Here is a 27,940-nt window from a genome sequence, read left to right on the forward strand (position 1 = left end):
AATTCTATTAGCAACTCCATGCTATCAACTGTAGGTTTACTGACTCGTTTTGGGGTTATTTGTGAGATGAGGGGCATTATGGTGTCGAATTCCTTGTGGACAGGAATAACAAAATTGCATGAATGCAGTTGGCAAATGTTTATATATTGCCGTTTGTCTCTTTGACTTATACCTCAGAAGTTATAGATGAACCACAACCGCAGTCTCTCGGAGAGACTGTAGAGTAGAGGAGCACAACCATTTCACCCCTGTACATGTTGCTGTTGGCTTGGAGGCGTGTCAGTGTAAGGAGAGGCTACATGTTCCAGCTAGACTGCTCACTGCATTAATAGAGCACCTCAGCTTGACTCTGAGTACTGTTGGTTTATCACAGAAAGAAAACTAAACAAATACAAGACTCTCGATGTGCATGCATCAAATTAAATGGCCCATAACAACAAAACAATTTGACAAAGAATTGTCCAATTCTACACCTTGCAATTTTGATGAAGAGCTTTCTTATCCTGTGAAATGCAATGCTAAAACTGCAATTAAATCCATGTAATTTATAGCAAAGCATGTTAGTGAGTTAAACCGTTAGACAAGTGACATTTATTACATACTTACTGCTGCAGCCACTAGTGTACAGCTTATAGATGCACATTTCTTTTTGAACTCAATCAAGATTGTTTTGATTTTTTTTATGAGTCATTAAAACCAGTGTTACTTATAACATTCGACCTCTTCCCCTGCCTAAGCGCTCCAGACTGCAGACAGTTCGATCCATCAAGTCTGGCACACTTCACTCTGTCCAGCTCAGTAATCCCACCCCAGACTCTGCCCTCTGTGCGGTCCTGTACTGTAGGTGGGCATGGATATTTAGATCACTGGTGCCGCTGGGGAGTGCTTTGGGAATTCTCAAATGCAAACAATTGTCCAAACTGCTGTAACAGTTTTCCTACAACAGCTTTGGATTTTATGGCAACCCAAAATATTGCAGCTGATCTTGAATGAACAGATTGCTACTGAAGCCATTTCATTGTCCATCATTCACACTGCCCATCAGCCCTGCTTGTACTGTTTTATAGACAAAAAAAACTGCTTCTGTGCTATCTAAATGTCATATTGCAGCGTGCAAATAACAGCCCCGTTTACCAAGTTGCTGTTTTCTCTGTTTCAACAATAGCTGTGACTGATTTGAGCTTTTATTTACACAGAAGTGTGCTGCAATATGTTTTCAGGTGATAAAACTGGGGTGTTTGTTTTAAATTTGGGAGTGGTGGGCAGCAGTATCTCCAGGATAAAACATATCAAACTAAAGCTGCAGTGTCTCACAATCACGTTCAGTTTTACCCTAAAATATAATATCTTGGTGACTGTTTACTTTTCAATATAACCACAAGATTTTGTGGTTTGGATCACGTATTTATAGTTCTGAACTGCCAAGTATATGAAATGGCCGGGAAAAGTTTTTTAATTGTCCAGTACAATTTATGAATCGCATAATTCCAAGTTGGAGAACGATTGAAAATACCAAAATTGCAATATCTCTGCTACAAATTAATAGATTTTTATACTGTTTTTGCTGAAACTTAGCTACAGACTGTACGTTGTAAAACCCAGAGAGGTATGGTAAAGAAAATTTAAAAAATAAGACAAACTGTAAATTGATAGTATAACCAGGGGAAAATTATTGTACAAATTTAGGAGAGTAAACTTTTGTAAGGGGAGCATTCCATTGGCTCTGGCGCTCCCATGAATTAGGGGCTGTTTCTTGAGGAGGAAATTGGATGTAAAATAATTAGGCAGGATACGCAGGGATTGTTGTTTATTTAAAAAAAAAAAAAATTCTACTCCGACTTTAATCCTTAAAAAAAAGGTAGCAGGCATATCTATTGTACATTTTATATTCCTTACAGTCTAGGATTGTAAGCACCCTAAACAAAAGGGAGTTCTAATCTACAGGATACTTGTATTAAATCTACAAGTACACACAGGCTCAAGATCCATTATACAGTAATTATCAAGGTTGTAATTAATGTGATGCAGAATACTCCTAGAATGGGACAATCCACTTGCACTAACGTTTATATGAATCAAGTTTCCAGGACAAGCACTGCTTGAAACTCAACCTCTAGACACTAGTATACAATACTCGATTCAACCAGTGCAGTGGCAACCCAAACAACATCCACTTACTTCCAATGCAGAGCAGATGGATGAGACTTCCGCTCTTTATTTTACAAATCTAAAGACATGACATGCCAGGCTCACTGTGAACAGTACAGTATCCTACATCACAGTTTGCTGAATAAATGCATAATGGAGACTGGGCTATTGTTATTCATTTTACCACCAAAATAAAACTGCAATGATGACTGCTGAAACTAGTATCAAGATGAATTTAAAAAATAAATGCCAAATCCTCTACCCGCTGTTATGCATGTATTTAACACAATTCTCCACACTCTAATCCTCACTAACACCTGTGAACACCTATTTTATACACCTGTTTTATACACATTCCCACTGCCACCGAATAATCCACACACACACACCCGTGCTTCAGCAGGTCTTTTGCCCTGCCACACTGCTACATACCTCCCCCTATGTGCGCAGCACACATAGCTGCCATTGGCCCCCTCCCCCCCTAAAACACAACCTCCCTCTCATCAAGACCATCTTTCCTCATGTGAATCCTTGGGGGTGGGTTGGTAATTGGGACTGTGGCGAGGGTCTCCTCACCTCCTGACAGCGGAGCGATGTATTCCAGCAGCGAAACTGCTGCTAGGGGAAATGCTGACAGCTGTAATGCTGACAGCTGTGCGGGCCACCACAGCACAAAACCCCTCACCTCAAAACCTCTCACCTCTAACACTGACATTAATACTCCACGCTCTAATCCTCACTAACACCCATGAACACCTATTTCATACACCTGTGGCTGGAGCCTTAATTAATTAGAATCGCTTATTCAATTCACGGCTCCAGCAACATTCCCACGTGATTTTTCAGGGAGGATTTTAACTCCCTCCCTGCCATCCAATAATCCACACACACACACACACACACGCACGCACTCACGCACACGCACGCATGTGCTTTGGCAGGGCTTTCGTCCGCCATCCAGCCACAGTATGGAACAAGTTTTTTTTTTTTTTCATTCAAAAGAACTACTGTAAATTACATTGCAGTTGTGCTGGTCAAGATCAATTATACTACTGTAGCAAAAATAATTCTAAGTTTAGCTTTAAATGTATAATATCTTTCCATTGTTTCCAATTTCCAATACGCCTTCTTTCCTTACAACATTGCGTAACTAAATGTGAATCACTCTATGTTTTGACAGTTGAAGGTGTAGTAATTAAGCAAGGTATAAAATGAGATCGACTTGCTTAGCTTCAGCACCATTTTCACTGCTCCATTTGTCATGGTTTGGTTCAATTTTTTATTTCTTTAAGTTGTATTTAAAACAGAATAGCAGTATACTGCATGCTGGTCCATACATATTATAGTCTCCCAATGCTTGCTGTGCTGGACATATTTTCCCTTGACTGTTTTAATACATCATGGTGGCATTCAATGTGGAATTCTAACAGGAATAGAAAAAGATTGTATTTACACAGCTGTCTCATTGATAAAATCAAGTTTGTTTATATATTGTTCCATATATCTGAAAAACCTCTTTAACAATTGTCATGAAACTTGGAATTAACACTAATCAGCATAAATTATTGAGATTATTACATTCTGTAGATATATGGAGGTGTGTGTACATCTGTCCATCTGTATGTCACACAGCAAGTTCTATTGACCTGTGGGTTTCATTTGCATCCACAGGTGGTTAAAACATGTCTTTGTTCAAAAAAGTATTTTATTGCAGTATTGTTTTCACCTTAAGGTGTGTAAATCATTCCCGATACATTGTCTGTTCAAGATCCGTGCCACAGGGCCACAGCTTTTCACACTTTTACAGATTTCATACTCCTACAAAATTCACTTAATTTTGACTCAGATCGATTCTTCAGAAGTCATGCAGAGTAGATCACCTGCTTCAGATTTGTAAACTAAAAATAACAGCAAATACACAACTGGAAACAGCAGGCAGAGTGGGCATGTTGCCTGGGTGTAATATAACCCAAATAAATCAGTAGAACTCTAATTAAGTGCATTAGTGTATGGTAGTTGTCCGCATCAGGAAGGTAAACCACCAAGAAAATGCCTTCTTTTCATTTTTTTTTATGATTTACAAACCTGGACATGGTGCCTTTATTGTTATTTTAAATCATTCAATTACACATTTTTCTCCGTATTTTAATGTTTGGTTTTATTTCTGTTTCTGTCTAAATGTTCCTCTACCTGCAATGAAGCCTCCTGATTGGTGGATGAAAGTCCTGAGGTTTCTATATAACACACTTGGAAGACTTGTGGCATCCCTGTGAGGTGTGGCAGTGTGGACTGGCCCAGAGTGATTTTAAACATGGGGCTCTCAATATTCCTTTTGGCTACGGTGCCAGATATACTGCTAATTAAGCCTTTAAGTCATTGTCTTGCAGTGGGAGAGACAAGATTTGCTACAAGTGATACATTCATATGCAGGTCATGCATACGTATCATGGTCTAGTAGCAGGCTGTCAACTGGTCCAGTGCTTTGAATAGGATCTGTTGTATAGAGAATGATATTTGAATTGTCCTACAGGAAGACTGAATAGCAGTTTTGCAATTTTATATTGACTTTAATACACTGTGCAGTCTGTTACTAAAGAAAACTGTAATACACTAGACCAGAGTGTCCAATCCTGGTCCTGGGGGACCCCTGTGTCTGCTTGTTTTTATTACAGCTGAGTTCTCAGTTACTTAATCAAACCCTTAATTGAACTAATAATGTGCTTAATTAGACCTTTAAATTGTTCTCAGCTCCTACAAAGTTGACGATTTCAAGTTACTTATAAAATTGTATCATTAACTTGAAATCTCCAACTGTTTAAAAAGCTGGAAACAATTAAAAAGGTCTAATTAAGCTAATGAATAGTTCAATTCAGGTTAAGTAATTGAGAGCTCAGTTGGATGAAAACCAGCAGACACAGGGGTCCCCTAGGACCAGGATTGGGACCCCCTGCACTGGACACTTACAGATATTTTGTTAGGATGATCAAAGTTGCATTGAATTAGCTTAACGTATATTATTCAATACAGCATATTGCTTATCCATGAAATGAGTTTTGGATAGTCAGGTTATCAGGCTATGGATTGTTTGTGTAAATAACTCAATAAATAGAGGACACTACAGCAATGTTCATGCCGAAGGAGGGTAGGGGGTTGTTGTTTATGACCATCCTCATGAATAAAATAAACACAGACTCCATGTTTTCCCAGGGAATATTCAGTTTATATTGTACTATAGAAAAGAAAGTATTGCAGCACCAGAGTAACCTCAGCGAACAGTATACCTCACAAGGACAGCGTTATGGACTGGAGAAGTGGTTAAGGACTTTGTACTGTACCCATAATATAACCTATGTTGTGCGCTGCTGTGTGTGAGTGAGTGAGTGTTTCGCAGGCTAATCCTCTCACCCTATCCTTGAGCAGCCTGCCTGCCTGTCAGTTTCTGTGTGTGTGTGTGTGTGTGTGTGTGTGAATGCAAGTGGATGCAAATGGGCCATTGGGCCAATCAGTGGGCGGAGCATCCATAAAAAGGAGTGCTGCGCGCCAGTTTAGGAGAGTTGAGTTGGGAGTATTGAGAGAGAGAGAGAGAGAGAGCAAATGGCACTTGTATCAACGTTACTCTTAACAGCTTCAATCAAGAAGGCAGAGAGAGAGAGAGAGAGCATTGATAAAAGAGTATGAAAAGAATCCACTGCTTTCTCTACACCCTGTTGTCTGCCTCTTCATTCACCACCAGAACCCCCGTACATACGCTACAGTATGTTTAAACCTAAATATTAAACAGCTGAATTCAGAAAATTACTTTCCTTCGATCCTTATATCCTTATATCTGCTGCTGTCTGCCCCAGAACACTATTATATATATAATCTCAGTAGTCTTATCCTGGATAAATAAATGTAACTAAAACCGAACCACTTATAGTGATTCACTTTGATAGAATATATTTTCTACCACTGAAAAATGATGGAAAGACCAAACTGCCAAATCTCGACTGGCAAATCCGAGCCGAGCCACACCTGCTATTGAGTTCTACTGTTCAGTTTTCCTAGATATGACACGCTTGGGGCATGGATTTACTTTTACAAGAGGAAGATATCAGTGATATAATACAAAGGTGTATTGAACTGAATGTATTCCTGTGAGTATCTGTTTTAAAGTTACCACCATTTTAAAGCAAATACAGACAAACCTGTTCAGACCCGTTTGGTGCAAACCCAGTTTGTCACAAATACATATTGGAGGTTCATCTACAGCATGTTTAATACATCAGAAAACTGTTTCTCAATATACAGCTTAGACCTAACTACTGCATTCTGCTTGTTTGGAATCATTTTGTAATTGAAGGATTATGTTTAGCAATGTGTTGTTTTTTTTTCTTTCAGTCTCCTGGCTTAATTTCCTTTTTGTTCAGATAAAACAGTTATGCCATGATGTATCAACAGTTCCCCATGAAGAAAGCAAATACGAACCTCACGAAAAACAAATCACTGAACAACATAATATTCCACTGGAATGCAATATAATGTAATATATTTACACAATTCATACTGGCAGTGTCATTAATTTATTTAACTCCAACCAACACTGCCCAGGGCTCATTATTTGAAAAAAAACAAACAAAAAAACATTTACACTGAATCAGTTCCAAAGAAAGACCACACCCACATGCCTCTCACTTCTCGCTGAAGAAACCTTTTTCAAGACTAGCTTTTTTTCCATTAATCACCATTGTGACCGCCAATGTTTGGTGAGCAGCAGTGATGAGCAGTAATTTGAGTCAGATCATTGACTCAAGTGGCTTTTCACTGTGGGAGTTCTTTAAATACAAGCTCTCCACTCTTATTCAGTATTCTGCTGGCTCCTATTAGAAACTGTCTTCACCAATTTTGAAAGTCCCAATAGTGCTATAGGCTTTTTTAATGCAGTTGAGAGCTATAACGTGTGAAGGAGCTGTAACCAAGGCTTTGAACTCAATTTATTTATTTAACTCTTTCCACTTGCCCTGTTTCATAGTGATGACAGTCTTTAGATTCGTTATATTCATTTGGAATAGTGTATGCAGATTTTTCAAGCACAATGGTTTAATTTAAGTAATTAACCCTCCATCTAGGCCCTGATGTTATATATCTCATTGTACCTGATTAGCCCTCCAGGACCGTAACTGGACACACCTGCTATAGAGCAATAACATTATACTGTACTATTGTCCCAGGTACCTAAACAGATATGCATTATTTTTCAGAAGGACCTATCCACCGTTGAAAAATGTTCCGCAAGAAGAAGAAGAAGCGACCTGAGATCTCGGCGCCGATGAACTTCGAGCACCGCGTCCACACCTCCTTCGACCCCAAGCAGGGGAGGTTTGTTGGCCTCCCGCCCCAGTGGCAGAGCCTCATCGAGACGCTCAAGAGGCCCAAGCCCATGGTGGATGCCTCCAGAATCACAGACGTGGAGCTCAGACCTAAGAAGGTAGGCCAGAGGTGTTACTATCCCTTACAAATGATTGTCAGTGGCAATACAATAGTTCTGTACTAAAGGACATGTAAAGCCACACAAAGTTTCAGGCAGGAAACTTTAGATACACCCACAGATGTGATAACTTGATTTATAGCAAACAGCAACAAAATTCAAAGCAGAGATCATGGAGGTACTACCATCATCTAGTTGGTAGCTATCATACGTTTACAAGCCCAGTAAATGTAAACCTTATTGCTGTCTGTACCATGCTTTTAAGTTTACCCCCTCCTCCCCAACCTCCACCTGATTTTTAGCCCCGTCATGGGGGATTGGCAGTCGGGCAGTCGGGCAACAATGGGTGAGAGACTTAAATGAAAACTCCAGCTTTGAGAAAGCTTCTTTGAAAGGTGAGGACTAGTGCTGCACACTTAACTTGGGCATTTCTGACTGCAAACATTTTCAGTTGCTTGATTTGTTGTGGTATTCTTGTATTTTCATCCTGCAAACAAGCCTGTATTCCTTTGTGCAGAAGACCAGGTATTGGTCACTCAAGGTACATGTCGTTTATTTCATGTTGTCATGGTGCAGCACTCAAAGTAACCCTCCACCTGTCGGAATAGTGAAGGATTAAAAAAGTCACAAAAGTGATGAAATTTTCTGTCAAAATGCTATTCTGTTTTTGATCTTACTGTGCCATTGTGCTGTGGTCCTAGTGTTAATTCATTTTTAGTTTTTTTGTTTCTGTCATACACGTTTGGATAGCTTATTTGAATATTCTTAGTACCTTCAAAACTGGTCAGGTTTCCTTTGCCGTGAGGTAGCATTTTACATACCGCTTCGGCACACTGATATGTTTGCTGTTCCCAGCAATGCGATCATCAACAAAGCAACACCCATTCCAAGTACTGTTTGTGATGCCACCGAGAATTGCAAATCAGATTGAAAATTACTATAATAGAGGGATCACACTTCACTATCTCAAATAGGGCCAATATGCAACCCATTTTAAATATATATTTAGTCCTCAAGTAAATGCAGTTGTTATAAGTGAAGTGCCTGTTTTGAACACTAGAGGGTGCCTTTGTACTGTGCAGGGCTATAAAGAGCTCAGGGCACCAGCTCATTCGTATCTGTTAACTGAATATAACTATGTGGTTTTATAATAATGCCAACTACTGTCCAAAAAGGACCACCAAATATTTGACTTATGCCAGGTCTCCAAAAGTGGTAGGCAGGCCCAATAACTCACTGCTTCTAAATACAAACCTTAATGTGAGCAAATGTAAGTTATCTTTAAAAAAAAAAAAACATTACATGGAGTATATTAAAATATACTGTATTCCAATATGATAGTCTTTGCTAAATATTTATATATTAGCAATACATATCAACCTGCTAGTCAGTAAATAGTTTCCCTTGACAAGTTTTTGTTACCTGTACTGCACTAAAATGACATAGGCTGTAACTGCAGTACAAATACAAGTTTGTTACCCCTCTTTTGCCTCTTTATGGTGTTTGTAATAATTCTGTGGTTCACAGCTGTGTTGCTCGAATGGTTTTACAATCTAACTGCCTGTGTGGTTTTGCTTTTTGCTTTGACCTTTCAACTTTGTTAACTGCTTCATGTTAAAGTTAAGAAGCAGGTGGATTCAGCAGAGCTGAAATGGTAAGGGAGATGTATACATATACATTTAAATGGAATTTATACAGTAGCTTTCTACAAGTCTCAAACATTAGCCTAGCTATCGTAAACTAATGAATCTGCCTTAGTCATAGTTCACATTAGTGTAAATGTATACAGCTTAAGATGAATGGTTTTAATGTGTTTAACTTGGTTGTTTCAATAATCAGTTCTCTACAATAATGACCTAAGAGTAAAGATAGGTGCAGTTATTTACACAATATTAAGAATAGGTCCAGTAGGTCTACATTGCAGGTACTGTGGATTTATTTAACATTTATTTGTATATAAAAAAAAATATTATTGCCACATTATTAAAAACGTGTTAACATCGTCATATTTAAAATCCTTCATTTTGTGAGTCAATTAAGCAGTTTTACATAGAGATAACACAGAGACAAGTCATAAAGGCCTACAAATGCTACAGTATTTCAGACAAAGATACAAAATGACAAAATGCTCAAATTACAAAATACTCAGAAATTAGTATTTTCATAATAAATGACCAAATAAAATGGAATGAAGCGAAATAACTGGCAACCTCTGCCTGTAACCCCCTTCTCCTTCTGTGTACAGATAACACCCTTCTTCACACACAGAGGGGAGAAAACCATCAGGTTCTTAAACACTCAAGAAGGGATAGTAACTGGGGAGCAGGTGAACAAGTTACACTGGTGTATTCTTCACAGAAAGGTTGCCATTGTACTTTCTAAAAGTGCTGATCAAAACACCAGAACTCAAAAGTGTGAAAGCACTTGGATTCCTCAAGAACTTGTGCCGGGGAATGTCTGTACCAAGGTTTATTACCATTAAATGAGCAGTTCTCAAGGTACACAGTAGTTAAAATGTACTTGGCGAAAACACACATGTGCAAGCGTCTTAAGTATTCATCGCCCGTAAGGAGCATTTGTTTTTCTTACATGTGACATTTAGGATTGTGCCCCATAGGGGGTGTAGTAATCATATCAATGGAGTGATGCAAAGCAAAATCATATCAGGGGGTCCTTCAATTTGGATGTCAATTTTGCTCATTTCTGCTATAAATTCTTTGCAAATTGAATACATTTAGATTTGGATTGATTAGGATTTGGAACAGCAACGGGAAATGTCAGTTGGGATATTAATAGAAAATATTGATTATTATTTATTATTTCTTAGCAGACGCCCTTATCCAGGGCAACTTACAAATGAATACAAATGGGCATGAAATTAGTTCCTGAAAGTGGCACAGAAGACTAAAATAGCCAATAGACAAGTCCTCATTAATTGAACTAGGGTTAGAACAAACCACAACAGAATTAGCATTAGTAACCATGCAAATTGATCTTGGATAATGAAAACAGAATACATTTTTTGTAAGACTGGATATAAATAAACTAAACAAATTGCACTAGACTAGATCAATTAGGAACACTGGAACTGAATTTGCATAAGACAATAAAACAACTCAGTCTGCTTTGCCTGTTCTCCATGAGATTTTGAATGTATAACAAGGGTGTTTCCTAAAGACTGTTTTTAAAAATAGAAGTAACATTCCTTTTCTATGAAGATTGAGCAATTCAAGGTTAATATACCTTAGTGGTAGGTTTTATAATCACACCTGTGAAGAAACCTTGACATACTGTTACTCAATCATCTTGTTTGTCTTGGCACGAAGAAAAATTAGACTGATTTGATAGAGTGAAATAGTAGAGGTAAAAATAGCTTTGAAACTGAAGCAGTGCTGCTGCAGACCACTTATTTGCTTTGTTTTTAGAAGAAGACGCTGACAGTAAAATGGTACTGCTTTCCTCTGACATCTAGGGGATTCTCTGTCCTTGTAAACCCAGCCGCACGTCACATCAAGTCATGTGATGACATCGATAACTTCACATGACGTGCAATTACTTGACTACTAGTTTCTAAGGTCGAGTGTTGAATGTATTCGGCCAGTCGACACTACCTCTACTCTATCGCAGACTTTTTTCCATTGTATTCTTGTTGTATTAAGTGATATTTACAAGGGGTCAAATAAATCACCGTAAAGACCTGGTCTTTACAGTTTATAAAATAAAAACTACAGTATATACCAAACTATTGAAAAGCTCAAACCCAAACGGTTAAATTTAACTTGAATGGGTACTTCAGGTTGTTTTTTTTTTTTAATGAGTTGTGTATTATTAACTTGATAAATCCTGCCTCAAGTGCTCCAAGGCTTATTAAAATAAATAAAATAAATAAATAATAATAATTAGTCTCTAGATTAGCCCAAGTGATATGTCCTTATCTCCTCTCTTCTTTGGTCTCTCTTGTACCCACACTTAGGTTAATTAGGATTTCAAAACCCAGAATCTTGTCCCCATTCCTTAGATTACCCAATAGAAGGGGTCTCCTGAGTGGCGCACTCTGCGTGGAGTGCAGGATGCGCCCCATAGCCTGGAGGTCACCAATTCAAGTCCAATTGGCCAAACGCCGCCCGGGTGGGGAGGGCTCAGGTCAGCCAGGATGTCCTTAGCTCACCACGCACCAGCAACCCCTGTAGACTGGCCGGACGCCTGCAGGCCTGCCTGTAAGTTGCCCAGAGTTGCGTGGTCCTCCAACGCTGTGGCTGCATGGTGGGCCTGCAGAGTGAAAAGAAGCAGACGGCTGACGGCACATGTTTCGGAGGACTTGTGTGTCCGTCTTCGTCTCTCCCGAGTCAGTACGGGGGTGACAGCGGCGAGCCGGGTTGAAATAAAAATAAAAATTGGGCTTTCCAAATTGGGGAGAAAATGAGAAAAAAACAATTGGCGATTCCAAATTTAAAAACAAAACAAAAACAAACCATTAACCAATAGATGCATTGCATCTCTGTACAATTATTTTGTTTTTTAATGATAATAATATGTGTTCATTTTAATTAATGTGCCTACTGATTATGGTATTTGTAGCTCATTGAAAGGGAAGGAAAAGAATAGTGTTAATGGGTTAATACTCCATTCAAACCTGTTTATCTTGAAAGGATGTTGCTTTAATGTGTAACTATATATTAGTACAGTAACCCCACATGGTCCTAAACCTAGTCACACCAATATAGACAGTTCAAGGTTGTTCATTTCGATGTTAATTCTGGTTAGGCACTCTTTCTCTTATTGGTGGTAATGAAGCAATTTTTCATAGTTAGATAGCATTTTCAGATCCTAATCTACTCTCATTTGTGTAGATGAAGGGCCACTGTGTAACAGCTAAGTGTTAATGGGTTTAGTAGAACTCAGTTTAGCTATTTCTGAATGACTGATTTATGGTTTACTGTTGCTAGTTTGAGTTTTTTTTTAGGTTTTTACTAATAAACACTTACTGCTCAAAAAACGACAACTGGTCAGACTACATTAAAAAACATTCCCTCTAAAAGGGCTGTGACGCACAGAGAGCTGAAATTGCAGCAAACTGAAATAAAGGAACCGAAATAGAATGAAGACAAGCAATTAGATGTCAGGGGTTATGTTCACTGTAGCTTTAAAATGTGCCTTTTACTGATAACCATTTATTCATCACTGCTTCATAATTCAGAAAAGTCACGTCGATATGATACAAAATGTCAAAGAGAAACCAAATATATAACTATAGATTTCTTAAAGAAGCGAGATTCTCTGGGCTATATTTTGCAAACACATAAGGGATGTAACATTGGAGACCCCTTCCCTTATATTTCTCTCTTATAACTGGATGTTGTTCTGTTAGCATCAGCAGGATCCTCAGACTACAGTGAAATGCCACTCAGCTACAGAGTAAATGTTGTCATTGTGAGTTTGAGAGAGACAGACATATACAGAGATACCAATAACACAGGAGACAGATTATGACAAGAGCTTAAAAATACATCTTACCTGTTTTGCATTTCCATTCGCTACAGCTCTCCAGTGTGTAGTTTTGAAAGAAACACATGCTATAGGAAACACGTCTTTTCAATTTAAAACCAGAAATCTGTTACTACTTTAGGTTAAATGCAGTTCTAAGTGTCTATGGCTTATTCTCAGCATATTTGTTACACTTGCACTTCCTGGGTCATTTTACTCAGCAGTGTCTTCTGGGTCAAAGCATGCTACTGGCTGAAAGAATGTCAGTCAATAGGGGGAGCAGCTGGCTGGTTAATAACAGAAAGAAAGCCATTGAAGGGGTGGGGACGATTTCACCCTCCATGTGAAGGGTGAAATTGTTCAACACTACCTGAAAGCATGGTTTGCAACCTGAGATGAATGAAAGTGCACAACAAGTAAGATGTATGGAATTATTTTGTAGCTGTAATCACTTTAAAGCTATATTCTGCAGAAAAAGGATACTGTTGTAAAATGTGGTGAAGCATAGCGAAAATATGGACAACATGGTTAACTATCTCAGCTTTTCAAACCAGTCAAGGGCAGATGAATCCACTCAAAGCAACAGGCTGTTATCACATTCTTGGACAGATAACTCTATTTAACTTTAACTCCACACAAGTAAAGTGGTCAAGGGTATGCCCATATATTTAATGAGTTATTTTGGGTTATAGTTACTTGTATAGAATACACCATAGTAGTGGTAGCTCTTCCCTAAAACCTGATTAGCAGCATGTCCTAAATATCCCTAGTTATGCAATGCTTTCCTGGTTATGATTCTCCAAGCTATATGCTATAGAAAGTGAAAAAAAAAATCTTGATTTTTAATTATTTTCCAAATAATGCTTTGAACAAACAAATCTACATAATATGCATGACTAAACCTACAAGCAACACACTTATTTTTAAAACTATAGGACACCTTTGAATAGCATTGATGATCTCTGGAAGCTTAGTAATGTCCACGTGTTTATATTTGAAAGGGTACATCAGGTGAAAAGTTTCCAATACTGAATAAGACAAAAACATGAACATCTATCAATAAGACATCTTTGCTTTCTGATTGCAAGCTCATGTAAGCTAAACACATGTTGACCACTTCATGGTGGTTCCAACTCTTTAGCGTTAAGAAAGTGCATGGTATGCATTTTTGTTTGTAAATGTATCTATGAAGAGAACTAAAGCATGGCATGGTCTTTATACAATCAAATGGACCCATGTTTGAAGATGTGTTCCTAGTAGGACTGTTCCGATTAACATATTAATTGGATCGATTAATGAACTAAACTTTTTTTTTGTTACAATTTAATCACGCAGAATTAGGTTTATTTTCTGTCTGGCCAGCTAAGAAAATGATAGCCCTGTGCTGGCAGCCTCCTTATTCCCTGCCCTGTCATCAATGGACCCTTGCATTCCTTGACAATATTTATATGGAGCTTTCTATTGCTCTGGTTCATGGGACCAGGGAGGGGACTGTACAGGCCTTGGGAGCAGCCGCAGATACCATTAAATTGCTGATAAACCAGCTGTCAATGTCTGATGTGGATTCTTGGGGTCCTTTCTAGGGGTGTGTGTGTGTGGGAGGGAGGTTGCCATCTGGGGAGAGGGGGGAGGGACTGGGAGGGAGGTGGGATGGGGATAGGGAATTGGGGGGTAAATGGGAATGTTCTGTTGTTTTGAATTACTGTATTGTATTTCTCATTTTCAAATAGAAATTTGATCACAAAAAAAAAAAAAATTATTTCTGGGCATTATATGGTTAAAATCCAAAGTAACTAAGCGATGGGAATTTACGCGAGTCGTCACAAATGGGATTATGTGGAGATAGTTGGAGAGAACAGAAGATGGAGGGTTACGAACCGTTAAAGGAAAAACTCAGATCCAATGTGTTGCTACAAAGCTCTTTTCAAAATGGCCGCTAGTGCACTGAGGTTGAGATCTGTCCTCTAAATCACTGCAGGAAAAGCGATTAAAAAAATAAACATAACAAGTGCTCTGGCTTTTCTGTTCGCTACCACATCATAGATCGTTATTGCCGTGTTACCTGTTTGACAATGTGGACAATAATCCTTACACTATCAGTGCACTAGAGCGGCCATTTTGAAAAGACTTTAAAGTTATAAGTGTAAAAAGTTATAGTCTAAATTCTTTAACATTGTTTCTCACCAGTTTTGTAGCATTATTATTATGTTTTCCTTTTACTGAAAGTGGTACAATTTGCGCACTGTAGTATACAGCATTTATAACCAGGGACCAACAATGTACTCTCTTCTAGCTTCTACGATTTTTTTTTTCTTGTTGAAAATTATTAAATTATTAAATCTCTTTTTCAGACCATTGTGCGGGGAAGCATCGTAGGACTAGATGGCTACATCTCAGGGATTATCTCAGACTTGAACAAGATTTCAGTGACCAGTTCCAATTCTTTACGTAAGACAAGTCCCTCAGCAAGGAAGAGGGCCCAGTCTTTGGGCCGACTGGGGGAGGTCAAGGAGGAAGACCGGTACGAGTATCAAGATCTGAGCATGATGGGAAAATATGACTGGCAATTCAGTTGGAAGGACCGATCTCGAGAATTAAAGAGCGAAAGCGGGAGTCCACATCTTTTTCCAAAACAAAATGCTTATCAACCACCCAATGGGTTGCTGACTAGGGCCAAGTCAACTTTTGAGATGTACAAGCCTACTTTAGCGGACAATAGGCCACCAAGCAGCCTCTATCAAGGTTTGTCCAAACATAATGAGCTTGTGGTCTCCACAGAAAGACTAAACTCCATACAACCTTCTATGGTGAGAAGGGAGAAGCCTGTAAGAAGCAATGTCCCAGAAAAAAGACCAGTTTCCTGCTTTCTCAATCCAGCTAGTCCCTGGCTTGGCGGAAAACACCAGGCCAGTTCAGGCCCCAGTACCCCAGAGCTGACTCCAAAGGAAAGGCTCTTGAGTAGGACACTGAACAGCCCTGGGAGACCACTGTCTTCATATGACATGAAGGTACAACATTATTTTGCCATTAAGATTTTCCTTTTCATGGATTTTGTAGGGGCACATATGCACTTTAACCCTAGAAGAGAGATGCAGTCAGCCCTTTTTTAATGGAAGAGGGACAAGCAGTTGTATTGAAATATAGAGATGATTCAGATGACCTTAGGGCTTTTGACAAAAGGGTTTATTCTGTTACAAGAATTAAACATGATTTATTTCATTTTGCCTTCAGCATCCAGTGAATAGTGATATATAGCCCAAAGACCTGTGGAGGTTTAAAATTAAATGACATAACATATTTATTTGAGAATGTAGCCTGTTCAGTCTGCAGCAAGACTTGATCTATTAAGACTATTCTGTGGTAACTGTTTCTGGTTATATCAGGTTTTCTGCTTATATAAGTAAGTATTGTGAGACAGTCACACAGTAAAACATTGCAGAATCCTGAAACTGCTGGCCATCTCAAAAAAATTCACACTACAATAATGCCCTTTTCATCAATCAATATGACTTTATGCTTGTCAAGGGTTTACATTCTCTAATCTGGTAGGAGCATGGTTATAGAATATAAATGGTCCATACTATTAAGATATCACAAGTTTGAAATGTGTGTTTGGTGGATTTTTCTGTTCAGCTTAGTTAGTAAGTGTGCATGTCTAATGATCTTACTTGCATGTTTCTTTTTATAGACAGATGTCAATTTCCGACAACATCTAGATTTTCGTCCAAATGGCACCAGTAGCCCTCTTATTGCTCTGACAAGGACTCATAGGCCAGCTAGATCTGTTTCCAGCTATACCATGAGACATTCTCCAACTATGGTCCCTAATCATATGGCGACAAATATCTCTCAGAAATCAGCTGGCAGCCCCAAGCCTGCAACCCAGCGGCAGGATAGTCCTTCTCAGGTCCGGCCTTCTCCAACAGGGTCCCCTAATATCAGGCCACCACAGACTAGCTCACCATTTCTCAGGGCCACACAGAATGGCTCTCCTAGCCCCAAATCACCTCCTCAAGATGCCCCCAAAGTGACCCATGAGCAGTTTAAAGCTGCTCTCAAGATGGTGGTAGACAAGGGGGACCCTAGAACATACCTGGAAAACTTTGTCAAGATTGGGGAAGGTTCTACAGGGGTTGTGTGCATCGCTAGGGAAAGACACACCGGACGTCAAGTGGCTGTGAAAATGATGGACCTCCGGAAACAGCAAAGAAGAGAGCTGCTGTTTAATGAGGTAACAAGCTTTGGAAATAACATTCAGCACCTCTGTTCAATGAAGTTACATGCCTTACCAATGACAATTACAACGTTTTGTCACTTTATTAGGAAGGGGTTACCCTTAGTATTTGTTACACATTTTTCTGATTGATACAGATTTCTCTACCTAGGTTCAACTACGAAAATGTTTCAATTGTTCCTGAGCCAGCGCAGTAGTGTTTTTGATACTGTGTATTAGTGGACGTCTTTCAGATGTTATAGTCCTCAACAGCTATCACCAGTTGTTCTTGACTTCCCTGTAAACCAACCAGGAGTCATAATAATGACGTTTATCTGTAGAGGCTGGTCTGGTCATTGTTTTAAACACATTTCTAATTAGTTTAATTAGATTGGACTCTATTTAACTTTAATTAGTTTGGACACTATCAATATGGATACCAAAAAAAATCTGTTTGGTTTTGCTCTCAGGTTGTTATAATGAGAGACTACCAGCATAGAAATGTAGTGGAGATGTACAAAAGCTACTTGGTGGAAGAAGAACTGTGGGTCATAATGGAATACCTGCAGGGTGGAGCTCTCACCAACATTGTATCTGAAACCAGGTAAGGCTATCGTTTAGTTTGCTATATAATAATGGAACATTATTAGAGTGAAGGCAACACTTTGTTTAACGTCTGGGTATACCCTGAGCTAATACATGATTGTCTGCCTTTATAAATTCAAGCCATCAGTGCAAGGATGTGATAAGTCACACTTTTTAAATACTGTTTTTCACATGTTATTAGAAAAACAGAACTGGTGCTACATAGTAATAAGTGTTTCTGACAGGCTGGGGTTACCAGGTTCTTATTCTGACAAGACACCATGAATATTTCCCTGAAGGGGTTGATCCCTCACACATGAAACTTGAGTTCTATATGTAGTGTAGGCAGAGTAAAGCTCAAGATGACATGTACTTACTTGATGGCTTCTGGGGACTCCCCTAAGTCTCACAGAGCGCTGGCTGCTGCAGTAGGGTAGTAGTGTCAAGTTTGCTCATTTTTCCTCTGGGAGGCACATGGCCCTGTGTGGGGAAGACTACATTGTACCTGCTTTATGTGACATGCCATAAACATGTTCAGCCAACAATAAACAAAATAATTCCTAGACCTGTAGTAATTTTAAGTTAATATTGCTATTGAATGCTTTACAGTATGTATCAACTGACAAAAATAATAAAATACAAAAAAGGATTCTATTAACCTTAGAAATCCAATGCCACTTTTTGGGTTAAGGTAACATTTCAAATTTACAATCAGTTAAACTCCCTCGGTTTGTTTTAGATTTTAAAATTCTGGTTATTTGTGGCTTGTAACTGTAATGTTTTTTTCTTTGTTAAAATGTTGTCTGCTTCTTGTGCAATATCACTCCTCTATCTTTGAATGTGGAGAAGACATGACTCACACTTGTATCATAGCATCACAGGTGGCTGACACATTGCACACTGACTGAAACAGACTGCACTCTGAAGTTTACTTAAAGGTTAAGCAATCAAAAACGTCCACAAATTTGGCCTTCACGTGGGTTGTTCCATAAAGATTATAATATAATTAATTCTGTTGCAACACTGCTAGTATGGATGGTACTGAACTACTACAAGTTGGGGGAAAAGATTTGGTTTCTTACTGGTCTATAAAATAAAACAGCGCAAGTTAACATTTATTACACAAAGATTTACAAATATTATTTTAATACCCTATTTTATAAGAAATTCTTACTTTATTTACTAAAAAAAAAAGCACATATTTCTGATCTTAACAATGTATCACCTACTATGCTTGTCGTTTGCAACACTGTATTTAGCACATCTCTAAATCTAGTAACTTTCAGTTCAAAACTTACCATGTCTTTTGCAGTAGTAAGACTCTTGTGGATGGAAATCACTGAATAGTAGATAGGTGGCACAACAGGATAACCCATGAGTTAGGAGCTCTCAACTGTACAACATCAGTCCACATCACAAAACCACAAGACACTCTGCTTGAGTGAAGCACAGGGCTGACTGCAGGGGGTGTTCAGGTCAGGACTGAGGTGTGAGCAGAAGCTTGTGTCAGCTGGCATATTGCCTGATTGAAGCCAATGCCATTATACCAGACCTTTCCTGAGCACTAAATTAATTAGCAATGTTGTGACATTCAATTATTACCAGCATAATCAGTGTTTAAAACTACATTACAGTACTGTACAAAATGAGGGAAACACTAATCTTTATCTGTAGTGTATAATGGAGGCGAATCGTGTTGATAAGCCTTTAACATCAAGTTGTTATTTACCAAACGCTGCCAGCAAGCCATTGAGAAAGCTTATTTGTAAAATCAGTGGAAGAAAGCAGGTGAAGTGGTTTCCTGTTTTGTCTTTTGGTTTCGCAGGCTGAATGAGGAGCAGATTGCCACAGTGTGTGAGGCAGTGCTGCAGGCCATGTCCTACCTCCATTCCCAGGGAGTGATCCACCGAGACATCAAGAGTGACTCCATCCTTCTTGCCCTCGATGGACGGGTAAGCAAGACACACAAACACACTCGCTCATGTGACAATCACTGCAGCCTTCGTCAGTCTCTTTTGAAAATGTTTATTTTAAAACTTCATGGAGGTTGTTACTGTATGTTACCTTATACACAGACTATATGCAAAATATCAGATTCTTTGGTGATCACTTTTTGGTGGTGCTCTAAATACAGTGACTGCTATAATTAGTATTATTTAGGCCTTGTACACACACAGCCTAAATGCGGTTGTGAGTTCACCTTTTGCTCTTAATACAGTTTGTATACACACACAGTTCAGATGCAAAAGACAGCGACAACCGCACTAGTTAATCCTGTATGGAACAGGTAGCGAGTGCGGTTACTAATTCAGTTCAGTTACTTAATGTGCAGCAACTATGTGTGTGTATTAAAACTGCACTAAAACAACCGCGGTAGGTGCTTGGTGGGTTTCTGTAATTGTCAGAAATGTCCGTGTGATAAACATGGCCCAAAAAAAATATAGGTGCCTGATGAGCCAAGTTGATTTTGTAATATTGATGAATAGTAAATTCATAACAATAGTAAATAGTGCATACATATAATATACTTTTTTTTTTAAATCAAGAGTTGCTTAAGAGTTGCAAACATTTTATTTTTGGTTTTGAAAAAATACAATATGGAACAATCAGTGTCCCCCAAACACCACAGTGCAACCGCAACTCATTTTTACATCTTCAAACGATTATTAATCTTGCTTTTTTTCCAGATCAAACTATCAGACTTTGGGTTTTGTGCACAGATCAGTAAAGACGTGCCAAAGAGGAAGTCCCTGGTGGGAACCCCATATTGGATGGCACCAGAAGTCATCTCCAAAACACCGTACGGGACAGGGGTAAGCACATGCTGGAAACTGCAGTGAACAAAGGAAAGAGTTAAGAAGTTATGGACATACTGTGCCAACCATCTGTGATATTAACCAGACAACCTCAGGTATCAGGGTGGCTCGTTCACTGTGATGGTTAATGTGCTTGATTAAGAGTCACTGAGTCGCCAGTTCTGTCCATTTCAGATAATAATCGTGTCTTTCTCAACCCTCAAGTTACTTCTTTTGAAACTGAAGTTATGGAAGAGTCACAATCCTAGACATATGAGTTAGGCAATGAGGCATATACCCTAATTTTTGCTTCATAAAGTCTAATGAAACCTGCTGAACAATGTTACATTAACATATTGACTGACATACCACTTTGTAGTTTTTCCATATACTTTTTTCCATAAACTGTCACAAATTAAAAAATGTGGCATTTCAAAATCTAAAATGAAATACTGTACTACTATTATGGCTTCTAATAGACTTTTGCAAAATCATTTTGCTTTTCTTTGATTACATGATGTTAAATAAAATATATAAATTATGTTTATATAGTTCATATAATCATCTTATCTCTATTGATTTGTAGATTATTCATGTGTGTAGACAAATTTTGCAATTTCATGTTCACTACAGTTCCAATTTTTTTTATTTTTTTAGAATAAAATCGAAATATCCCCACTTAGAGGTATACACCTATTGGATATTTATACCCCAATATTTTTTCACCTATTTGGAAATATGCTTGGGTCCCACATGGTTAAACACTCCAAATATCTTGCAGAAACAGGAATACATGATGATTCAGAACACAGATCATTGTATAACAAACAGATACAAAATATATCTCATGCAAATTCAGATGGTATACATTATTCCTTTTACATTAATCCTTCCATTATTATTATGAACCATGCAAAGTCTGACTTTTTTCCCAAGGCAATATTTCTTCTAGTCTCTTCATCAATCTCTTATAGCTCACGGCTTCAAACATAAATTAAAAATGCAATACCGGTTGTGTATAGAGTTGTTATTTTCAAAGGATGTCCTACTGAAATAGTTTTTGAAAAAATGTAACCATATTCATGTTATTGTATGTATAAAATGTAATCCCTGTACTATCTTGAAATTCGTTTTAATATACAGATTGTGCATATGCCAAACAAATATTAAAATAATTAACTAAAGCATCACAGGCTTCAAAAGACATACATGGATAAGAAATGTGACAGGCATTCAGTAGCTGTTGTAAGGGGCATTTTACAGAGGTTGAAATGTAAAGAGTTAGTAACTTCAGAATGTTTACTGTCCCTTTACCTTTTTATGATGTGTGCAGTAATTCCTGTTACAATTACTCGAATGTGTATTTATTTTTAATTTTTTTACTTATTAACATTGTGTTACATTACTGTTCTTCAGTTCTAATTGTCTACCATAGCCACATGTTACTTACACTAAATCAGTCAAAATGTCTTTATATTAGCAAGAACCAATACAATCTAGCGCTCATCCAAAATAAGATGGCATTGGCCCTCACTTCTGTGGACTTTGGCTTATATATCGCATATATGTCTATGGCAGGCAATTAGGACGAGGAGCAGACCCTTAACTCCTGAAACAGGTACATAGGCCAATACAATAAGAACCACTCAGAGTGCTTGTAAACATCATACAGATGTAATGGGATAGTAAAAACCAAAACAAGTCAATGTAAGTTACAGTTTAAGTAACCCAGTTTTATAGAGTAAAATCAAGACAAGAAGCTTTGGCTGTCATATGAGCCAAGAAATATAGACTCAAATCCATAATAAAAAAATAAATAAAACAAAAGATAAACGACCACAAAAACAGCAACCATCTCACAAGGGCAAGAAAGGACTCATCAAAGGCCACAGATATACCAGTGATGCACGGCAAGGAAGACAGCTGAGAGCTTGCACTCCACTGCTGTGTGTGCGTCTTGGTTTAACCTTTAACCCATGGAATCTCAGGTACTGACTCCCCCAACAGTAAAATATTATATTGACACCACAAGGACCTTTGACCCTTCAAAAACAATGGTTCTCTGTCTGACCTCAAAGCGATCCTATTTGTCAATCTTACAGCTGAAAACAGAACATACTATAATAGCCCCAATAAACACCCAGTTTAGACTGTGATACCTAATAGCAGCCTTGGTCTCAACTGGTTTAAACTGTGACATACACACCCTCCATCTATGGTAAAGTAGTGGTGACTCCTCTGTTCTCTGCAACAATAAAACTGTTCTTATATTTTTGTAAATAGATATAATAAGTGTTGCTATTCCCAAATTCAGAAATTGCTTAGCTCCTTCACCTGCTGCCAGCACAGATATTTTGAATGGCATTTAAATTCAATGTAGCATGCTTTTTCAAGGTTTTATGTGCATTTTCTTTTCCAAATGTAAAATAAAATGGTTAATGTTTCCAAACTAGTAAAAAGCAAATTGGCAGTTTTAACTTGAGGACTCAACTGTGCAACTTCGTTGTTTATAATTAGTTTTGAAATATTAAAGGACCATGAAAAACCAGTATGTCTTAAAACATTATTACAGATAATCATGTTTCTACAGTTGCTATCTACAGTTGACAATTCTAAGCCAGTTCCACAGATGGGATTTGCAGGGTGTTAGCTGTGTGTGTTGCTGGCAGTGACAGGACTCAAACAAGTACTGCAGCTGGTAGCACAATGATCACAGAAACATATAGCACGACATTTTAGGACAATTGAGATGTTTAGTACCAGCACTGGCATTTTCTGATCAATACCTTGTTTCCTGGATACCACTGCAGTGGTAGTTAGTGTTATCTGAGATGTGACTCAGACACGAAACTGTTCGTAGTTCCGAATATTGCCTTTTCTCTGTGATTTCTGGTTCTCTTTCTGTATAACAAAAGGATTGTTTCAATCTCGGATTCAATCTCATGTTCTAATAAAGACTCAAAGTTCCAACTGCAGGGGCTGTCCAGTAAATATGAACCGTTTCACTGCCACTCTATTTTAAGCTCTAGTCAGATCAGTGGAACAGTTCACTTGCTTTTTCACATCCGTTTTACTTCATGTTTACAAACCATTCGATCAGAGATTCCATACCCATTACATTACACCCACAAACAATAGTTCATAATCATTTCTTAAAAATACCATGATAACCAACGCAGTCCCTGTTGTTGGGTCCAGGTGGATATCTGGTCTCTGGGGATCATGGTGGTGGAGATGGTGGATGGAGAGCCTCCCTATTTCAGTGATGATCCAGTGCAGGCCATGAAGCGCCTTCGAGACCAGCCCCCTCCCACGGTGAAGAACACACACATGGTGAGCATCCAGCCTTTTTAATCAGACCACACTGACCAAATAGCCTCTGTCCTTTAAATTACCTTCAAAATCATTTTTGATATTTCTTACTGGATTGAGCAACCACATCACTTTAATGAAAATAATTTCGCAGCCTTGCAAGATAGGGTTGTGCTGATAAGAGCTAAGAAAATGAATGAACTGGCTAAAGTTCCATTTGTTAAAAGAATATTTTCTGATGCTTAGTAGTTAGGAGTTAGTAGGAAAACATTTTACGACAGGAATAGCATCAGCACCTCAAGTACAAAAACTGTATTCCTATTTATTCCTAATAAAATGATTTACTTGCATCAATTTAGGTTACCTGAAATCTAATTTGGTCCTGACTAGTCTTAAATTACATTTCTAAGTATGATGAAAGCAAATGTCTTGTCAAAAGTGTATTTATTTATTTATTTTTTAATACATTTTGAAAGGCATAAAACAAATTCTGTCTATTCTCCACATTGATCAAATATTATTTACTGTTGATAAGGTATAGTGAAACTTTACATGATTTAAACTTCTGTATATATATATATATATATATATATATATATATATATATATATATATATATACATATACGCACCCCTCGTTATATCGGCCCTCTCTATACTGCGGATTCGGATATATCGCGGTACTGGAGTTGGCGCCCCATTTTTACAGTCTAACTGCGCATGCCTTAGCTGCAATATACATAGGCAATTTCACTTAGAATTACTGTTTGTTTTATTTCGTACTGCACATCACAAACAAAAATATACAAAACAATTAAAAACAAAACATTAATATAGTACTGTTATCATATACACATGCATTGCTAAATAACACAAAGCAAATTAAATATCTACTTGCTGAAGCGGTTTTTATTTTAGCCAACGAGGTGTTCACTTGTGGCAGCAACGCACTAGCAAAAGTCATAGGGCAGTGACGTCAGCTCCCTAGCAACAAGTCTCCTATGTTGGGAATGGATTCTTTCAATGCAGTGGGTTTGTGCATTTGAGAAAGGAGAGGAAGACTCATGAAATTAATTGGGGACTTTACGCTGATGAGAAGCAATTACACTCTGCAGTACGAATTAAAACGGTGTGCTGCTTTTTATACGAGAAATGAGAAAAAGTGGAGGATTGTTGGACCCTGACGCCCCCGATAAAACAAGGGAGTGATTGTACAGTATTTGTTAGCCTATTTGTTTTTCTTCGGGTCTCTCGCTATATATATATATATATATATATATATATATATATATATATATATATATATATATATATACTCACACACATTAGAACAAGTAAAAAAAAAAAAAAACCTAGTGTAACTAGATTTTAGTTTACTGGAAAATGACTTTGTAACCTAATTTTCTTTAACGTTGCAGGCCTCGCCGGTTCTTAAGGATTTCCTGGGTCGGATGCTGACCCGTGATCCATTGCAGAGAGCGACCGCCATGGATCTCCTGGAACACCCATTCCTGCTCCAGACAGGAACCTCACGCTGCCTCATCCCCCTTATTGAGAAGTACCGTAAACGCATGTCAACCTGCTGATAAAAGGGAGAAGCTCCACTCACCAGCAGTCACTACAGGGGCAAGTTTGCTGCCTGCAGTAGTTACAGGGGCAAGATTGAAGCTCTCTCTGATATTGCCAGACACCCCAAAGTCTTGCTGAGCCAACGTCAAGGACAAAGAGAGAGAGAGAGAGAGAGAGAGAGAGAGAGAGAGAGAGAGAGAGAGAGAGAGAGAGAGAGAGAGAGAGAGAGAGAGAGAGAGAGAGAGAGAGAGAGAGAGAGAGAGAGAGAGAGAGAGAGAGAGAGAGAGAGAGAGAGAGAGAGCAAATGGCACTTGTAGCAAAATTACTCTTAACAGCTTCAACCAAGAAGGCAGAATTTATTTAGAAAAATACCATGGGTGATATACTTGGAGTACTATTAATTGCAAGTCTTATTAAATCATGCTGTGCTACTGTGTTAGGAGTCTTTGAGGAGGCACAAGGAATGGTGCTAATCCCAGGATTACTGCTTCCACTTCAGCAAATATCATCTTATGAACTGACATGGGGAATCCAAGTGGTAATCTGCAATATTGAGCACCTTGAGTTAAGCAAAGAGATCTTTACAGGGCGGACGTGAAGCTGGGAAATGGACATTGCAGGAACAAGCTCTCCCTGCCCGTGAAAAAAACACTGCTGCTTTCTGGGGCATTGACATTCACATATCCAGTGTCTAGATTCTGTTTATCCCCACTTAGAGCATCTCAAAGCACTTTACTGGTGTATTACAGTTCTGGACAAAGTCCAGTGGCTGCAGTTAGGCAGAATCAAATGCCGGTTGTGATTGCATTTTTAGGGATGTGCACCACAACTCTCAATTCAATTCTCATTTCAAACAGTTTTGAGAGATCAAGACAGCCAGTGTCCTGCATAGGGCAGCAGTGTGGAGTAGTGGTTAGGGGCTCTGGACTCTTGACCAGAGAGTTGTGTGTTCAATCCCAGGTGGGGAACACTGCTGCTGTATCCTTGAGCAAGGTACTTTACCTAGATTGCTCCAGTAAAAACCAACTGTATAAAAGGGTAATTGTACATCAAAATAATGTGATATCTTGTAACCATTGTAATTCGCCCTGGATAAGGGTGTCTGCTAAGAAATAAATAATAATAATAAGGGTGTTTACTCTAAGATCCATAGGCTTCATCCCAACAAGTATTAAGGCAGTATTGAAGGGCTGTGACGGTTCTTCAACTACTAAGCTTAATTATTGAGCATCCCCCCTATTTTGTCCTAAATGTACCTAGTGTACAGTCCTGCATTGACTTAGAAACCAGTGTTAAACTGAATGGACTGAAAAGTGTTGCTCTGATGAAATTATACAACGTTATCCAGGAAGGATGCTGCAGAAGGCTGGAGCTCTACTGAAAATGTATATCTTTACGACACTTACCAAATAATTTTCACAGGCATTTCAAAGGTTCTGCACTAAGGGGCAATGGTAACACAAAGGCAGCTACAATTATATGAGCCATTGGTTGACTGTTACCAAAGTGTCCAGAGTTTCATATTTTTACATCACAATGATACTGTATACATGTACAATACACTCTGTTAATCCACTGCAGTACCATGGCACCATATCAAAGTTGCTGTGCAATATTAGTCCTAGATCCATAGTGTTGCCATTGTTGATAACTTGGTTGGCCAGGGTTTTCTTCAGCGTAATTATATTGGTATTATAAAGTCATTCTAATAGTATTTTTTAACAGTAAGAATAAACCAATTGGATTTCCAGGCATGCAGGTTTTAGGGTTATTCTACAGTGTATATATATATATATATATATATATATATATATATATATATATATATATATATATATATATATATATAGGATACAGTAACAGATACCATGTTAGTTGTTGGTTGGCCATGCAATTGTATTACCCCCTGCTTGGGTTGAAAATTCTGTCTGCATGTTTCACTTCTTGTTTTGCAACTTGGTATGGACATTCCTTAATGTCTTTTCTTAATCATGGTGATCTACTTTCGAATGAGTCCTGACCTCTGAATGGTTAAGGTAATGAAAGCAATATATTTTGCCCAAATGTGATTTGCATGATCATTTTTTACAATGTTATTCCACATAGTGTCTATGTACGCCACAGTGACCTGCTTTATATTAAATTAAATTATATTCCTTCTCTCTACTGACACCAGTAATGTGCAATGTATAGCTTTGGTGGGGAATATGTACAGTATGGGGTCAATTGAATTGATCTAAACAGCGACAAATCTAAATAACAGCCTTGTTTAAATAGTCAACTAGGACCAAACCTGCCATTGTACTTAAATAACAAAAATACGCTAAAGAGAAAGTCTCTGGACAATTTCTTACAGTTATTTGAACAG

General features: G+C 38.2%; 1 protein-coding gene across 3 annotated transcripts in view; it reads left to right on the forward strand.

Moving 5' to 3' along the window:
• Positions 1 to 26,208, forward strand: part of LOC117421884 (serine/threonine-protein kinase PAK 6-like) — a 41,997-nt gene extending 15,789 nt beyond the window's left edge. For all 3 annotated transcript variants that reach the window (XM_058987457.1, XM_058987456.1, XM_058987455.1), the window contains exons 2-9: positions 7,389 to 7,615; positions 15,451 to 16,107; positions 16,788 to 17,330; positions 17,783 to 17,916; positions 19,723 to 19,849; positions 20,585 to 20,710; positions 23,891 to 24,025; positions 25,422 to 26,208. In XM_058987457.1, the coding sequence (XP_058843440.1) occupies positions 7,412 to 7,615; positions 15,451 to 16,107; positions 16,788 to 17,330; positions 17,783 to 17,916; positions 19,723 to 19,849; positions 20,585 to 20,710; positions 23,891 to 24,025; positions 25,422 to 25,589 (2,094 nt within the window). In that variant the 5' untranslated portion in view covers positions 7,389 to 7,411 and the 3' untranslated portion in view covers positions 25,590 to 26,208. The remainder of the gene's footprint in view (positions 1 to 7,388; positions 7,616 to 15,450; positions 16,108 to 16,787; positions 17,331 to 17,782; positions 17,917 to 19,722; positions 19,850 to 20,584; positions 20,711 to 23,890; positions 24,026 to 25,421) is intronic.
• Positions 26,209 to 27,940: the final 1,732 nt, after the last annotated feature.

This window comes from Acipenser ruthenus, chromosome 15, assembly GCF_902713425.1.
Source record: "Acipenser ruthenus chromosome 15, fAciRut3.2 maternal haplotype, whole genome shotgun sequence".
NCBI classification, from domain to species: Eukaryota; Metazoa; Chordata; class Actinopteri; order Acipenseriformes; family Acipenseridae; genus Acipenser; species Acipenser ruthenus.